Source organism: Chelon labrosus, assembly GCF_963514085.1.
Source record: "Chelon labrosus genome assembly, chromosome: 1".
NCBI lineage: Eukaryota > Metazoa > Chordata > Actinopteri > Mugiliformes > Mugilidae > Chelon > Chelon labrosus.
This window is the reverse complement of record NC_140337.1, coordinates 36,017,364-36,035,169: the sequence shown is the minus strand read 5'-3', so window position 1 is coordinate 36,035,169 and position 17,806 is coordinate 36,017,364. Positions and strand designations below refer to the sequence as shown.

The following is a 17,806-nucleotide window of genomic DNA, read 5'->3' as shown; positions in this document are numbered from 1 at the left end:
AATGTCCCACTCTTGTTTCTGGACTAATTAGTTCTGATTCGAAAGAACATCAACACGATATCAGGAAATACAAAGAATGAGAATTGACTCTCATACTTCCTATGTACAAAATCTAGAAACCTTAATGTTATGTTCAATTATGTTTTAAGTTTGTGTTTAAGAGACACATACATGCAAACATACCAAACACCTTCTTGCACCCCCCTCTCCGAGGGTGACCAGGGAGTGAGACACAGATAAGCAAGTCGTAAATAACTTTCTTTCTCCAGAACCAGACTCCGATGTGCATTCCTCTGAAAAAGAACCGAAGTTTGATAATATGACTATCGAAAATGTAATAACCTGGTAAGTTATATATTGTTGTTCAGGTGCTAAGGATTACAATAAGACGATTTTGATCCTTGTACGATAATGCTAGCCCAAATTCACATAATTTGTCACAGTAAGGATGGATCAACATTGCCATCAAGTGGCTATCTTTAAAAGTATTTTCTTTCTTTTCATCATTGTTGAAGTTAAAGAATGTAGAACCTTAGAAATGTTCTTATACTAATAGTAGCTATTAGTTGAAATCATAACTATTGGAATTGTTATTTTAGAAACCCCAACCTTTTGTTATTAGCAAAATGTCACTGTAAAGAAAACCTGATTTTATTTATTACTGATGCTTATGAGTTATTTTGATGTGGTCATTCTGATACGTCATCTTGTCATGTTGTAATGTTGAGTGTTGCCGCATAGGAAAACATTGCAAACAAGCCATGATGAGTGATGGAATGGTTAAATTTAGTAATATAAAGTAGGTTAAGAAGATCAGGCAATAAGACATCTCAAGACAAAGAAGTAGGCGCTCTTTCCGCGCGAAGAATTTGGAAACCCGATCCAAACACACCCTGAATAATTAACACATAAAACCAGAGAGTTTCACTTTCTTTAACTTTCTCCGCACTGTAGGCTACTTCTTTCCATTTTCCGTTTTACTTTTATTTTAGTCTTCTTCTTTACGTACTTAGTCATGTTTATACTTAGTAACTTTAAGAACAACTTGAATATTGTTCCAAAGCCAATTTGAAGCTCTGTCTGTACAATTTTTATAGTGACTAAAATAGTTTTATTCATTTTATACTCTACGAACCGAAGTACTAACCAACATCGTTTATAAGTTAGCCAGCGTAGCAGGGGTGGAAAGTAACGAGTTACATTTACTCTCGTTACTGTAATTGAGTAGTTTTTTGTGTACTTGTACTTTATTGAGTACTTTTTAAAATCAGTAGTTTTACTTTTACTTAAGTACATATTATTAGAAATAATTTACTTCACTACATTTTAAATAGCTTCCGTTACAAAGTAAAAAAAAATAAAAAAAAAAGATGAAATTGCACTGCATCTGCGTGCTAAACTGTCCATCTTGATTGGCTCTGGACAACCGCAGCGCCAGAAGGTCAGAAACGTCGAGACGTTGGCGACACAGAGGAGCTAGCTAAAAGATGATGGAGACAAGTGTTGATGGAGAAGGGTCGAATTTGGGACATAGAGACACGCACGGAGAACGTGAGGCCAGTCCCTGGCCATACTTAAGGGACTTCTTTGAGTTCAAGTCCGCGAATGACAGCGAGACGCAGCTATCCACCTACAAAAACTCTGTTTCCAACCTGCGCAAGCATGTACAGGTAAGATAACCTCACGTGAAGCTAAATAACGTTACATGCAATTAATCATGGATCCATGCAATTAATAACTTCATTAACTTCATCAATCATGGTATGCTAACGTCAGTGTTAGCAGCCAGCTTTATAGTGCTAGTTAACGTTAGCTAACTTGCTAAACTAGTAAGCTTCATTTTAAACAATCAAATTTGACTCATGCCTTAATTTCACATAAAATTATGGTGCTATTGCTGTGAAATGGGATGAAAATTGCTTATATATATTAACACATTGAAAAATGCACCAAAAAGTTATTAAGTTTTGGCTAAAATCTTCTAGTGTTGTTCTCATATTGTGTCTCTTTAAAATTAAATTAAAGAGTATGGTCTCTAGACCTGCTCTATGTGTAAAGTGCCTTGAGATGACTGTTGTTGTGATTTGGCGCTATATAAATAAAGATTGATTGATTGATATATTGGTGAATGTTTTTCGTTCAGTAATCTTATATGCAGGATAAAACCAGGTGATCTGGGACCACACGTAAAGTCTGCCAGTGACCTATCCATGATATAGTCTACTCTTTCTACATGTCACTTTGAAAAATATCAATTAATCAATATAAAAAATATTTTAACTGTATGTTTAATGAAAACATGGTATTGATTATATATATGATGATGTTTGTTTTTATTCACAGGAAACATCTGTCAAAGGTGAAAGTCTACACTGACCTTGTGGCAGCACGGAAGCGTAACCTGGAACCAGAAAAAAACCCAAACAAGCAAAAATATCTGACATGGTGGCAGTGGATGGAACCAAACGTGTGCCGCAAGCAAAAGTTGACACTGTTCTGATTAACTTAATTTGTGAAGGCCTTCATCCATTTTCTGTGGTTGAACAACCTGCTTTTAAAGAAGAGAGGAACTTTAAAGAGGATCTGTAATCTGGCTCTATCTGTGATCTGTGTTCATCTTTAATAAAAAAGTGAGTTTGAGTTTGTGTATATTTTTGCACTTTTTTATTGCATGGGGAGAGATTATACACCCCGCCTAAGAAGTAACTATGTAACTTTTACTCTGAGTACATTTTAAATGAGATACTTTTTACTTTTACTTGAGTAAATTTTTACACCAGTACTTTTACTTTTACTTGAGAAAAATTTCATCAAGGTAACAGTACTTTTACTTGAGTAGATTTGTTTGGCACTCTTTCCACCCCTGCAGCGTAGTCAGCTGGGATATCAGAGAAATACCCAATCTCTTCGACGGATCAAGAAACCAAAAAGCTGTTGCCATAGCAACGACACTGAGAAGACGTGGCGATCCAGCTTCCTTCTTCAAACACAAAGACATTGCAAAGTGTCTTCTACTGCCTTTGACTGAACACCTACAACGCTCTCAAGACGCTGGGTGTTGGAGTTGCAGATCAAACAACCCGTCCCGTCTACCGGTCCAAGAGAGACCTGCATCAGCTGTGCCGTTTCGTCACCACCTCGTCACACCGACGCTCCGCCATCACCGACGCCGAGAAGACTCTACAAAAGTAGGCTGAATCGTTCCTACCGCTTAAGACAAAGAGTTGGTGTCACTACTTTGAAACTCCCTACTAACATCTTTTAGAGAAGATTGATCAGATTAGATATCAAATCTATTCCCTTTAGTTTAGGACTTAAACACCTCCATCTCTCACCATCGCAACAGAAATTAATTATTTCATACCTTATCGTATTCGTTTTATTTGATTACACTCCTATAGTCTATTAGTCCCTCATTTATTCATAGCTGTCACTTTATTAAATAAATATTTGTTCACACTTAAGAAGTTCTTTGTGATGTTGTTTTACGGCAGAGAATGAACAAATTGGTACAAATTGTAGAAAAGGATTCACTCCTTCAGATATGCAAATCATTTAACTGAGATTTATAAATTGATTTAAACCGTGTTCTTCCTATGATAACAGGAGCTGGTGCCCTAACGAGACATTTTAAAAGTGTAGTCCATCCTACACACAGCTCTTAAATTGAGTTGTTTGCAAATTGTTCTCAAACTAACGGAAGCTGTATGGTCTCTCTGATAGATTTTTATAATAAAGATGTTAGACAGGCCACCCCTGTGCGCATGCGCCAGTTAGAACATTCCCGTTTCTTAGTTTACCTTAGACGGTAGATGCAGCAGTGACTCGGTAGAGAAAACCTGTGTGTGCCTTGTGTGCGTAATTGCCCAAGATAAGTAAGTAACCCAATAACTAAGTGTTAAGTCTGTTTTTACTGTAGTATTGAAGTGATTGATTTATAATTTACCAGAGATCGCCTGTAAAACCGTTTGCATGTAGCTTATAGAGCTAACTTCAAAGGACTTTCTGCCGTATCATTTCATGTTTTAGATTCCTGCTGCTGTTTGGTGTGAATGTTACGTGATTTGTGTCAGGGGGAAGTTAGCAATCAGTTAGAATATTGGTTTACATCATTCCAGTCGATTCTGTTGCAGTATTTCATGTTAGAGATATCGCAGAACATATGCCAATTTAAACCGTCTCGTCGCTGGATAATTAGACAGTGCGTTCCCCTTTCCAGTGATGCATATGGCCACTAGGTGGCACCATTGTAACATGATAGGGGTTATATAGAAGAACTTCGTTTCACCTGTATAGTTTAAGTAGTATGAACACAATCAGTGTTATGACTGTATAGTTTTGTATGTTGATACTAATGTAAATATGGTGTATCTTTTGTTTTATTTCAGACCATACATATACACAGAGATATTTGAGTTGAATAGACATTTCATTGGAAACTTGCCCTTTTGCTGTGCTGTAATGTACCCTTGCTTCAAGTAAACATTGGTTTGCATAAATCCAGTTTCCTGTGTTCCCTTAGCAAAAAGTTTATTCAAGTGTACTACAAGTATACTTATTTTATACTAAAATTGAGGTAGTATACTTGAAGTTTACTTTTCATAGACTATGGCCCGGTTTCACAGACAAGGCTTAAGCCTAATCCCAGACTAAAATGCTGTTTGAGCTTGCTTAACTTTAAGTCACTTGCAGAGACCTATCTTAAATTAGTCATAGATTTTGTCTGTTCTGGATTAAACAAAGCCAATTGCAAGAGGGTAGATTAGAGCTACTCTAGGACTAAATTGTAGTTTATATTAATCCTGCAAAGAGGCAGGTTTAACTTCAGCTTGGTAGTGTTTGTGAAAGGGAGCACAGATGGTTTGGGAGCATGGAGTATTTGGAATATCTAAATGAAGACCAATATTCACTACAGAGGCCAGCCAGACAAATACCTGTGGACAGGAGCAATCCATTGAATCAGTACGATGAAATAACTTTCCGAGACCGCTTCCGTATGTACAAAGAAGATGCATTGGAGATCATTACATTGCTTGAGCCTAGACTTTCCTCCATGTCTCAAAGAGGAAGGCCTGTACCAAGTTCTTTCCAAGTTCTGATCACTTTGAGATTCTTGGCATCTGGAACCTTTCATCGTGAGACTGGTGATTTGTGTGGTGTCAGTGAAGCAACAGTCTGTAGAATAGTTCACAATGTCTGCAGTGCCATTTGTGAACTGAGAAATCTGTACATTATGTTCCCTGATGCTGCTGAGCAAGCCAACTATAAAATACGTTTCTATGAATATGGGAACTTCCCGGGAGTGATTGGCTGTATAGATGGATGTCATGTTGAAATCAAGTGTCCATCAACTCCTGATGCTGAGGAGTACAGGAACCGTAAGAACTGGTTTTCCATCAATGTCCAGGCTGTATGCACTCCCAATTTAGAGTTTTCAAACATTGTTGCCCGTTGGAAAGGAGCAACACATGATTCAAGGATTTTTCACAACTCTTCATTGTGTGCTCAGTTTGAGAGAGGGCAACATAGTGGACTACTACTTGGTGACAGTGGATATGCTCAGAGTTCCTATTTATTCACACCTTGGCCACATCCCACAACAACTGAGCAGCAAAGATACAACAGAGCTCATATTCGCACTAGAGGGATGGTCGAGCGTATGTTTGGAGTGTGGAAGAATCGATTCCAGGCTTTACGCAATACACTTCGCTTTGAGCCAAGAAGATGCTGCAAGGTGATCATTGCTACAGCTGTGCTGCACAACTACCTGAAGCAGCATAATTGTCCTGACCCTCCAATGGAAGACCAGATTGATCCAAATGTGCCCATGCCCGTGGCAGAAAATAACCAAGGAGGACTTGCGCTCAGAGCTGCTTTCACATTGCAGCACTTCAGTTAGAAAAAAAAATACATTTAACCATGGAATGCATTGATTACGGCTTGTTTTTGCCTTGCCTTTTGCCTTGCTTGTTTTGTTTGTTGTGTACAACATATATAAATAGTGTGCAGAAAAATTAAATGGGAAACTTAACCAAGGCTGTTCTAAAATGTAGGTAGTGGTGTTTACGTTATTCACACTCTCACAATTTCACAATCACTCACAATTTATTTTCACAAGATATTTCATTACACTATATAGCTGTCTCATGCATCTTTCTTTGAACAGCTCTCTCTTCTAATTTCATATCTAATTCGACCTGTAAAATTCTCATTTTCATGTCATGCTCTTCTTTCAGATATTTCATTTTCAGCTCATGAAATTCTAAGGCTAACTTTTCATGCATGGACATCCTTTTTGGTCTCTGCTGGAAGGTGGTGACAGTATCTTTTCTCTGGGATGCCGTACCAGATGTGGAGGGTGAACAGTCACTGTGCACTGGCTCTTCCACCAGGGTTAGAATGGTTTCCTCTGTGAAAAGATCACTGTTAGATACAAAAACTCACATGAAATGAAATAAAATAAACACAGACAGTGGAATAATCTGTATGTACAGAATGAGGTAACTAATTTGCTTTCTATCATATATTTACCATTTGTGCTCAGTTCTTCATGTCCACTGTCCAAATGGTCATCATCTGGTATACCATCCAGAGGTTGCTGGTCCTCTATTATCCCAGTCAACAAGTCCGCCAATTCATCAGTCTTGTCTTTACTAGGTGGGGGTCCACCACCAGTAGTAAATCTCTCTCTTCTGGCCTCTGCATTCCTTTTTTTCAAATCTAATTTGATGTTCTTCCACAGAGTCTATGAATGCAGATATCATTCAATATAGACAATGTCACAAAACTATATGACATCTGTGATATACAGATCATAATTGACATGTCTCACCTGCAGTTGCTGTACCGCTCTTGTGGTTACATTTTCATTTGCATTGAATTCACTACAAATGGCAGCCCAAGCACTCCTCTTCCTTTGTTCAATAGCAGCACTGTGGCCTTTACTTTCAATAACAGCATGAGTTCCCACAATCTGTTTAAGTAGAGTTTTTTCATATTCAGTATAGTTCTTAGAGCGTTTTCTTTTACCTCCAGCCATGTTTGGTGTCAGAATTCCCTCCAGCAACGCTGTCCTCAATTCCATTCCAGGTTTTTATGAGCACCAATAGGCTAACAGGCTGTGCTCCCACTTAGGCTAATGAGGCTTGACCCAGGTGTTCTCGTTTAAGCTTACTCCAGGACTCCACAGTCTGGGACTAACTAAGACAAATGTAAGCCACGTTCATGCAAGCCGCTTAAATGACCTAGCTTTACTAGTCTGACTTAGGCCTACTCCTGACTTGATATAAGCCTTGTCTGTGAAACCGGGCCATTATTTCATATACTTAAGAATAGTATAGTGAAGTATACTTAGCTTATACTGAAAAGTATAAAGAAAAGTCTAAGACTAAGTATATATATATATATATATATACTAAGACTTACACTTATACTTTAAGACTAAAGCTTATACTTGTACTTTGGTATACTTTTTACTTCTTTCTGCCACAAAGTACTAATACTTAGTGGCCCGGTTTCACAGACAAGGCTTATATCAAGTCAGGAGTAGGCCTAAGTCAGACTAGTAAAGCTAGGTCATTTAAGCGGCTTGCATGAACGTGGCTTACATTTGTCTTAGTTAGTCCCAGACTGTGGAGTCCTGGAGTAAGCTTAAACGAGAACACCTGGGTCAAGCCTCATTAGCCTAAGTGGGAGCACAGCCTGTTAGCCTATTGGTGCTCATAAAAACCTGGAATGGAATTGAGGACAGCGTTGCTGGAGGGAATTCTGACACCAAACATGGCTGGAGGTAAAAGAAAACGCTCTAAGAACTATACTGAATATGAAAAAACTCTACTTAAACAGATTGTGGGAACTCATGCTGTTATTGAAAGTAAAGGCCACAGTGCTGCTATTGAACAAAGGAAGAGGAGTGCTTGGGCTGCCATTTGTAGTGAATTCAATGCAAATGAAAATGTAACCACAAGAGCGGTACAGCAACTGCAGGTGAGACATGTCAATTATGATCTGTATATCACAGATGTCATATAGTTTTGTGACATTGTCTATATTGAATGATATCTGCATTCATAGACTCTGTGGAAGAACATCAAATTAGATTTGAAAAAAAGGAATGCAGAGGCCAGAAGAGAGAGATTTACTACTGGTGGTGGACCCCCACCTAGTAAAGACAAGACTGATGAATTGGCGGACTTGTTGACTGGGATAATAGAGGACCAGCAACCTCTGGATGGTATACCAGATGATGACCATTTGGACAGTGGACATGAAGAACTGAGCACAAATGGTAAATATATGATAGAAAGCAAATTAGTTACCTCATTCTGTACATACAGATTATTCCACTGTCTGTGTTTATTTTATTTCATTTCATGTGAGTTTTTGTATCTAACAGTGATCTTTTCACAGAGGAAACCATTCTAACCCTGGTGGAAGAGCCAGTGCACAGTGACTGTTCACCCTCCACATCTGGTACGGCATCCCAGAGAAAAGATACTGTCACCACCTTCCAGCAGAGACCAAAAAGGATGTCCATGCATGAAAAGTTAGCCTTAGAATTTCATGAGCTGAAAATGAAATATCTGAAAGAAGAGCATGACATGAAAATGAGAATTTTACAGGTCGAATTAGATATGAAATTAGAAGAGAGAGCTGTTCAAAGAAAGATGCATGAGACAGCTATATAGTGTAATGAAATATCTTGTGAAAATAAATTGTGAGTGATTGTGAAATTGTGAGAGTGTGAATAACGTAAACACCACTACCTACATTTTAGAACAGCCTTGGTTAAGTTTCCCATTTAATTTTTCTGCACACTATTTATATATGTTGTACACAACAAACAAAACAAGCAAGGCAAAAGGCAAGGCAAAAACAAGCCGTAATCAATGCATTCCATGGTTAAATGTATTTTTTTTTCTAACTGAAGTGCTGCAATGTGAAAGCAGCTCTGAGCGCAAGTCCTCCTTGGTTATTTTCTGCCACGGGCATGGGCACATTTGGATCAATCTGGTCTTCCATTGGAGGGTCAGGACAATTATGCTGCTTCAGGTAGTTGTGCAGCACAGCTGTAGCAATGATCACCTTGCAGCATCTTCTTGGCTCAAAGCGAAGTGTATTGCGTAAAGCCTGGAATCGATTCTTCCACACTCCAAACATACGCTCGACCATCCCTCTAGTGCGAATATGAGCTCTGTTGTATCTTTGCTGCTCAGTTGTTGTGGGATGTGGCCAAGGTGTGAATAAATAGGAACTCTGAGCATATCCACTGTCACCAAGTAGTAGTCCACTATGTTGCCCTCTCTCAAACTGAGCACACAATGAAGAGTTGTGAAAAATCCTTGAATCATGTGTTGCTCCTTTCCAACGGGCAACAATGTTTGAAAACTCTAAATTGGGAGTGCATACAGCCTGGACATTGATGGAAAACCAGTTCTTACGGTTCCTGTACTCCTCAGCATCAGGAGTTGATGGACACTTGATTTCAACATGACATCCATCTATACAGCCAATCACTCCCGGGAAGTTCCCATATTCATAGAAACGTATTTTATAGTTGGCTTGCTCAGCAGCATCAGGGAACATAATGTACAGATTTCTCAGTTCACAAATGGCACTGCAGACATTGTGAACTATTCTACAGACTGTTGCTTCACTGACACCACACAAATCACCAGTCTCACGATGAAAGGTTCCAGATGCCAAGAATCTCAAAGTGATCAGAACTTGGAAAGAACTTGGTACAGGCCTTCCTCTTTGAGACATGGAGGAAAGTCTAGGCTCAAGCAATGTAATGATCTCCAATGCATCTTCTTTGTACATACGGAAGCGGTCTCGGAAAGTTATTTCATCGTACTGATTCAATGGATTGCTCCTGTCCACAGGTATTTGTCTGGCTGGCCTCTGTAGTGAATATTGGTCTTCATTTAGATATTCCAAATACTCCATGCTCCCAAACCATCTGTGCTCCCTTTCACAAACACTACCAAGCTGAAGTTAAACCTGCCTCTTTGCAGGATTAATATAAACTACAATTTAGTCCTAGAGTAGCTCTAATCTACCCTCTTGCAATTGGCTTTGTTTAATCCAGAACAGACAAAATCTATGACTAATTTAAGATAGGTCTCTGCAAGTGACTTAAAGTTAAGCAAGCTCAAACAGCATTTTAGTCTGGGATTAGGCTTAAGCCTTGTCTGTGAAACCGGGCCAGTATATCTTAGTCCAAGTACAGAATAAGATCAAGTCATTGACTTGTGCATATATTTAATTTAGCAGAATAAAAATGTTTTTTCACTACACAATTTGTTTGTGGTATTACCCCCGTTAGAAACTTACATGTTCAAGATCATGTAGTGCTGAACTTTAAAAGTTTACAGTAAATGGTATGTGTGTTCACTAGCATTATCTTTATATACCTTAAAAACATACACAACAACAGAAACATTGACTTGACTTTATTGATCAAGTTCTAGTCCCTTTCACAAGAGTTTGGCAATGGTGTTATGTACACAGCATCATCTATTTCAACAAGAACACATTTAGTTTTAATCATGTCAGGCCACACAGCATTAACAGTTTTGTTTTGTTTTATTCTCATATATAAAGTACTTTGTACTGTGAATCTTTACATACACAGGCCTGTCTGATTCAGTAAGTACCTCAACTAAAACGCAACATAGTTTGGCACATGAACAAACAGCAGAAATTTGATGTCAACACATTTGTTTAAAAATAACCAAGTCATTAATTAAACTAAATGTGTCATCTTTCAAGCATACAGCACTGTTGTACCTCTTCTTTAGTCTGAAATGTCCACATCCAGTTTGCTTGTGGTAGGGTTCCCAGTGTTGACTTCATCATCATCATCTTCTTCACTGTTGGAAGTGTTACTCCAGTGTTCTTCTGTGTTGATTAGGTTATCTTTATTATCATTCTACATGTGAACCAAGGAAAGAGAATGAAAAATGTAGTTAATAAAACGATGACTGAAATTGTGCAGGTGGTTTACTGTAGCTTTTGCCTTGTGCTGACAATGTTGTCATTCGTCTACACTTGGGTTAGGCTAGAGGATAGGTCAAAATGTACCACAATTAAGATAAATTGTCTGCTAGATGGTATGAATGCACTCAACTATTACAGCAAACCTCTAACTACATGTACAGTAAACTACATGTGTGCACTGTTGACACTTTTTGAGGGTGTCACTGGAAGCCCTCTGATGAGTATTATATAAATCAGTGATGTGGCATATGACATGTGGTAATGATTATAGCTACCAGAGGAGCTGACAGCACAGTTTAGGGAAGATTCTTAAAATTCAATCAAGCAGGATAAGAAAGTTACCAAGATACATGGGGTAATGTATCCTGGCAACAGAATATGTCCTGACATATTTCAAAATTGGATGTCTGTAATAACATGGACAAACTGTGTCATTGTGTATTTACCTGTTGAAAGGCAGTATCCAAAAGCCTAGGTGTGGGGGAGCTCCTACTGTTGAATCATCTCTAATTTCTCTGTGGGAAACAATATATACATTCAAAACTAGGATACAAATTGATGAATTCAATCATTGTTGCTCAACTAAATGTATTACAAATTAATGCAACTAGTAATTTATATAGTCCCCAAATAAACTAAAATAAAACATTACATTTCAGTCTGACCTTTTCAACTGATGATGATTTTTCTTACATATCAAACCAGTTCAACATAAATATGCAACTGGAAACGGTCATTTAATATAAAATTAGTCACATGATAATCTTGGAGCTGACCTCACATCACCAGCAGCTTGTGGAAAGTAATGGAATGGAATATTCTACCAACTGTGTTGAACATAAAGCTCTGCTGCACTGTAAGCAGCAAGCTAGCTGCTGTGTTCTTACCTTAGATATCATGAAATCATAATAGTCTTAATTCATTATCTGTTACTTACTTTTACTTTCCATCTGTACTTGGTAGTCCTTGAAATCTCTGCTGTGTAATCCTCCAAATGTCTTTTATAAGGTCTACGACGTTTCTCCATGTTAGCTCTAATGACCTAATTCAGAAGCTTCTCAGCTCTCGCTGTCACAGGGTCGCGCATTGCACTTCCGGTCCATGTTCCCGCCTACCTACCTGGCAGCCAATGGGAGCCTAGTTTCAAACTGGCGTCCACGCTGCAGGTAACGATCTTGTTCTTCAAAGAAAAACCAACGGTCCCGTTCTCAACAAGGACAGAAGGAGAAAACGACATGGAGGTGAAGTGGGACATTAAAGGCAGAGAAAAGTCAGACGGTCCAGCCTTTTTCCCAGCAAAGGTTTTAATGTTTGGTGGTAAGTTGTTGCATTATATTTCTTCCCAGTTACCTTGATAGCATTGACATACCTGTCAAGTTTTGGATTTAAAAATAAGGGAAATTTTCCGGCGCCCGCCGCAAGCAGTCCCACCACCCCAACCAAGCTCCAGTATCCCTTATATCAGGGGTGCCCACAATTTTCTGGCTTGTGAGCTACTTTTACAATGACCAAGTCAAAGTGATCTACCCGTATGTATATATATATATATATATATATATATATATATATATATATATATATGTATATATATATATATATATACACACATATACAAAATTTTTATTTTGTATACCATTTTTAAGTTTATAAAAGTATGCTTTCAAGTATTCAACAAGTACACTCATCTATATACTAATAGTGTACTAGGTATATACTTCTAGTCCACATTTTAGTTTATAAAAGTATACTTTAAGTATACCACAAGTACACTCTTCAATATACTACTAGTGTACTAGGTATATACTTCTAGTCTACATTTTAGTTTATAAAAGTATACTTAAAGTATACTTTAAACGTTCCAATTTAGCCGGAAGAAGTATTAAATTAGTATACTTTCTAGTACACTACAAGTACATGGTCTGTAGTATACTTACTATACTTATACTTGTACTCAAGTATACTTAATAAAATGAACTTCAAGTATACTACTTTTTGCTAAGGGATAACATAACAGACCATACAAAATACAATAAACAGGACCTGATTCCCTGTGAATTTTTATGCATTTTCTAGCCTATTGTGCTTTATACTCTGACATCCTTTAACTCTTCATTCCTCAGCCTGTACACAGAGCATATAATATTGGCCCATGATAAAATAGACAGCCATACTATTCGACATACAAGCCGCGGCGGCAGACTCGGGTCCGGTGCTTCTGCCATGGTGAGTGTGTTGTCTCTGTTTGTGCAATATCATATTTCAGCAGAGCGTATATTTAACTTGACAATCTGGACTGTACATGAGCTGAGTTACTTGTTAACTACTAATTTAAACTTGCCCTAGACAGCATTTTTATTTTTTTTTAAAGGCTGAAGCTATTGCAGAAGAATTCCATGTTGCTGAGAAATTCTACTCATTTGCAGCATTTCACTTTTTTTAAAAAAAATAGAGCAATATGGTATCTGTTAATTTCAGGTGACAGGATGAAGCCCAGTGCTTGGATGCTGTCCATTGAAGGAGAGGTGGTGATGGGACCACATGACAGCTTCATGGATGGAATAGCTGCGGTTTTCACAAGCTACTACAACTTCAATCTGCAGTATCCTGATGACAGCTCACACACTATGGAGTTTATCCAAAGGCATTGTGATGCTTACCATTGTATTGCTTGCTTGACCCTCTTGCTTGATAACCCACCTTTCGTCTTAGCATTTGTTGATGTTTATTTGACATTTTTGCCTGCCTCCAATGCTTTTATTGATTTTTTCATTTTATCAATGCTACATTCTAATTGTTTTCAGTTAATGTCTGATAATTCCAAACAAGAATAATCCTTCATGTGATTCTCTTGGAACAGAAATGTAAATACAGTGGGAGTGAGTGCTATGAATGAGCATTCTCTCAGTTGAGATCAAATTCAGCAGGCTAACACTCTTCAATTTCCTCATTTTTGACAGCATGGCAAAGAGGACACAACCTGTGAGCAGCTAGCATGTGCTTTTTTTTGGTAAATTGATTTGGTACCATAAATCTTAGCATATTATTGTGTCTTTCTTAACTTGGGTGTCAAGTGGATGACTTAAACAACATAACATGCATGCTTTCTTGGGTCACAGGTTTGTCGTTCAATGTTTGTATGTCTGTCTCCATCTCTACGCACCTGATTTGCTTGTCTGTAATCAGTCTTACTTTGCTTTCAGTACTAATTTCTTTCTTTGGTGTTGGATTTACTTACAGGGAAAGGTGCTCTACAGCATGTGCCTTGGATAAGTAATATAATAATGAATTTATGTAAAACTGAAAGTTGTTGTCTTTGCTCATTGTTTACAGATACTGCCTGGGCATTAACCCTGAAACCGGATCAAAGTCCAGGAAAAAGTGCATCAACCCAAACCAATGTAGACACATTTAAAGTTGATCATACATCATAATCATTTCCAGTCTGAGTGTGAGCTGTATTGTTGCAAATTTCTACTTGGCTCTACTTCTTGTTTAAATAAAAGATAAAATGAGTATGGTCTCTGTTTTCTTTGTTTATTATGGAGCAAATTCAAAGCATGCTTGTGTAGTTGTGTTAAAATCACAGTGAACGAGTCAAATGTACAATATTTTGCTGTATTATTTGAATTGTAGATTTACAGTAAATTACTGGCTAATGAGTTGCATTACTTTTACAGTAATAATGTAAAAATACTGTGATTTATATACAGCAAGATACTGTAATTCCACAGCTACATACAGTTATATTACAGTAATTCCACAGGCATTGTAGCTGTGAAGTTACTGTATAGCTGTAATTTTAATGTAAATTACTGTGAAATATTCACACTAACTTACTGTGAAATATTTACAGTAACATATTGTGATACATGTCAATGTACATTACTGTGAACTTACTGTGAAAGTAATGCAATTATTAGCCAGTAATTTACAGTAAATTTACAGTGAAAAATTTAACAGTGTAGAGTAACAGGGGTTATGCTTGTTATTGAGTTACACAAAATTTAGTTTTTTGTTTAAAAAGAAAGAAATTACAGAGGCACTCTGAAGTTGAAGAAGTATCAAAAAAAGCCTTTAATTTAAAATGGCAAGGACTGATTAAAAGCACATGAGCCTACGCGTTGCGGCCATCTTGGCCTTCATCAGGGCATAGACACAGGAAGTAGATCACAGCTTAAAATGGACACCTTTGGGTGTTTAGTGGGTGGAGCCTTCCCATTATGTCACACATCATGTGACCAACTAGTAGGTTATCAGGACACAATTAATAGACAAAACATAGATAAAGAGATATCACTAGAGAGAGAGAGGGAGAGAGAGAAATAGATTTCAATAAAAGCAAACAAAAATGTCAAAACTTCATAGAAAGGGGGGAAAATCACATTCCTCATTGAGGCCTGGGAAAGAGGTTGCCTTGAGTTTACTAATCCAAAAAGTTTCTCTTTGGAGAAGGGTCCTTAGATGGTCTCCACCCCTCAGGGATTTGGAGACTACCTCTATCACCATCACTTTGTTTTTTTGTTTCTTTGTTTGTTAACATACCTGATAATTGTGAGCTACTTCTCCTCGGGCGGAACCTCAGCTAGCCTTCAGTCTTTGTCAACAATGAGGCCTCACTTGAGTGTTTTCAATCAACTAATGTGTACAACAGTCTGACCTGACACCACCCATGCAGTGTCTCCATGTGACCAGTAGAGGGAGATGTTTGCCTTCCAACATCATGCCCATCAGAGTGTCTCAGAGACATTAGCAGCCTTCTGAGGGGACACAGAGGTTACATCTGCAGGACCTGAGGACTGTCCAAGGTTGGACCCAGCAACCTGCTTGGTTGAAAACACTCAATCGAGGCCTCATTGTTCACAAAGACTGAAGCAGTAAAGTGACCTTAGAGAAAAGATCAAGAGAAGATCTCAGTCCAGCTCTAATCATGTTCAAACTATGCTCATACATACATTTGATAGATTATTCCATCATGGACTTTTCATGTTTAGCTCCTTTTATTCCTTCATTAGTTGAAGAGTTTTCTAGGAGACATAAAGGCTCTGTGGCGTTTGGAGTCTGATTTGTTTGAACGTAGATTTACTTCAAGTTCTTTATCTGTGACTGAGTTTGAACCAATAGAAGAAAGAAGCCAGTCAGACGAAGAGGGCGGGCCCCTACTTGGTGTCACTGAGCAAAGATGAAAAAAGGTCAGACGAGTGAGAAGGACAATGAAGGAAACGTCTCTACAGCGTCTGCTCTGTAAGTCCACAATCTTTGACTGTTGATAACTGATGAAGGAGACATGAAAACTAGTCAGGATCAAGTCAGCATGAGGACGAGCTGCAGGTCTAAAGAGGAACTGGAATCATTTAAAGAGGAAACTGGTCAGAAAGGAACAGGTCAGCTTCAGTCAGTGATTCTATCAGTGGAACTGTCAAGTCAACACACACCTGTCTTTATGCTCTGAGCTACAAGTGGTGTGTTTGTTGAATATTCCTGCAGCACAGTCACTGTTCATAGTCAGGAGAACCATGAGGAAGCTTCAACTTCTGCTTTTAGATTCAAACTAGAGCGTTAAACTTCAAGACACAACATCAGAACAGAGTCAGTTCACTTCCATCAGAGTTCCAGCTGCAGCAGTAGAGCTGTGAACTGAACTGATAGATGGGTTTATCTGGAAATAACCAACATCTACCAAAGGGCAGAATATTACAGCCACCACTCACTACAGCCTGAATAATAAATAGAAAGGATAATTATGACCTCTATGATGAAAATGTAAAAGTTGAGATTATGGCAAAGTTGTTGTTTCTTATAAAATGATCAACGCTTGTGTGAAATAGTCCCACCTGTCTTCACCTACAATGACTCTGAACTAACTCCAAATCCTTGGAGGATTTTTCTGACATATTTTAGATTTCATGCTACTACTACCAGAGTCACAAAGACGAATTAACGTGATCTCAGTATTGAAAGCTATCGCTCAGGTGAGGTCTACAAAATATTTTTCAGCGTTAGATACACCATGAAATACAGTGAAGACAGTTATCAACAAGTGGAGAAGATATGGACACAACATGGACATTCCTCCAACATTGATGAAAACACATCTAAGGCTAAAGTTTGTAAAAGCTTTCATCCACTTCCCCAAAACCAAGTAGGAAGTGTTTTATCAGAACAAGACTGAACCTTGTTCTGTTGAGGGTGGACCCAGCGTTATTCTCTGTTTCTGATTTTAATATTGTTTCTCTAAAGTGTGTTGCATTAGTTTTCAGTGTTACAGAAATCAGTTTTAAAATAAAGCCACAAACGTATTATATAAAAGAATAAAAGCTTTGTCTCGTCATTTAAACCTTCTGTTCTAACAGAGATGTCTTTGATCCACTGTGTTCTTTCATGGTGGAAATATCAGATTATGGAAGAACCACTGTTGTGTTCTAACGTTTCATTCATTACTTCAAGTTATTTAGAGAGAACTGAAGCAGAAGTCAAAGCCTCCTCTGTCTCTGTCCTTCACATGGACACACAGCTGCTCTGTCTGAGTCTTTAACAGATGAAGACTTTCAGAATCCCAGCAGTTGACATAAAGTCTGTCTGGAGTTAGTGTTGAATGATTCTTTAACATCACTGAGTCCTCAGCAGTGGATCCACCAGAGATCTTAGAGGAACCAGAGATGAATGAAACTCTTCTTGATGATTTAGTTGAACTCAAACTAACCTGAGTGTCATTTCTCTTTAGTTCTGAGCTCTCTGCTGTTCAGCACAACAAACCAAGGTTAGTCAACGTCTTCATTCACTTTAAACCTGTTCAATCCTCATCATT

The 17,806-nt window shown here is 38.1% G+C and overlaps 3 protein-coding genes across 3 annotated transcripts in view; 2 read left to right on the top strand and 1 right to left on the bottom strand.

The window, feature by feature from the left end:
* Nucleotides 1-17,806, top strand: part of LOC311492916 (uncharacterized protein) — a gene marked incomplete at both ends in the record, with an annotated part of 225,698 nt that overhangs the window by 198,733 nt on the left and 9,159 nt on the right. The window lies entirely within an intron of this gene.
* LOC311490191 (putative nuclease HARBI1) lies at nt 4,632-7,299 on the top strand. The gene has a single exon (XM_084547567.1). It carries the CDS (start codon nt 4,871-4,873, stop codon nt 5,897-5,899), a length of 1,029 nt encoding a protein of 342 aa, XP_084403693.1. The 5' UTR covers nt 4,632-4,870; the 3' UTR covers nt 5,900-7,299.
* Nucleotides 7,515-10,182, bottom strand: LOC311489015 (putative nuclease HARBI1). Its single transcript, XM_084545910.1, has one exon. The coding sequence runs from the start codon at nt 9,946-9,948 to the stop codon at nt 8,920-8,922; it is 1,029 nt and encodes a 342-aa protein (XP_084402036.1). The 5' UTR covers nt 9,949-10,182; the 3' UTR covers nt 7,515-8,919.

Excerpts from the sequence above, each read along its gene's own strand:
- LOC311490191 (XM_084547567.1), top strand. The coding sequence starts at position 4,871 with ATGGAGTATTTGGAATATCTAAATGAAGACCAATATTCACTACAGAGG.
- LOC311489015 (XM_084545910.1), bottom strand. The coding sequence starts at position 9,948 with ATGGAGTATTTGGAATATCTAAATGAAGACCAATATTCACTACAGAGG.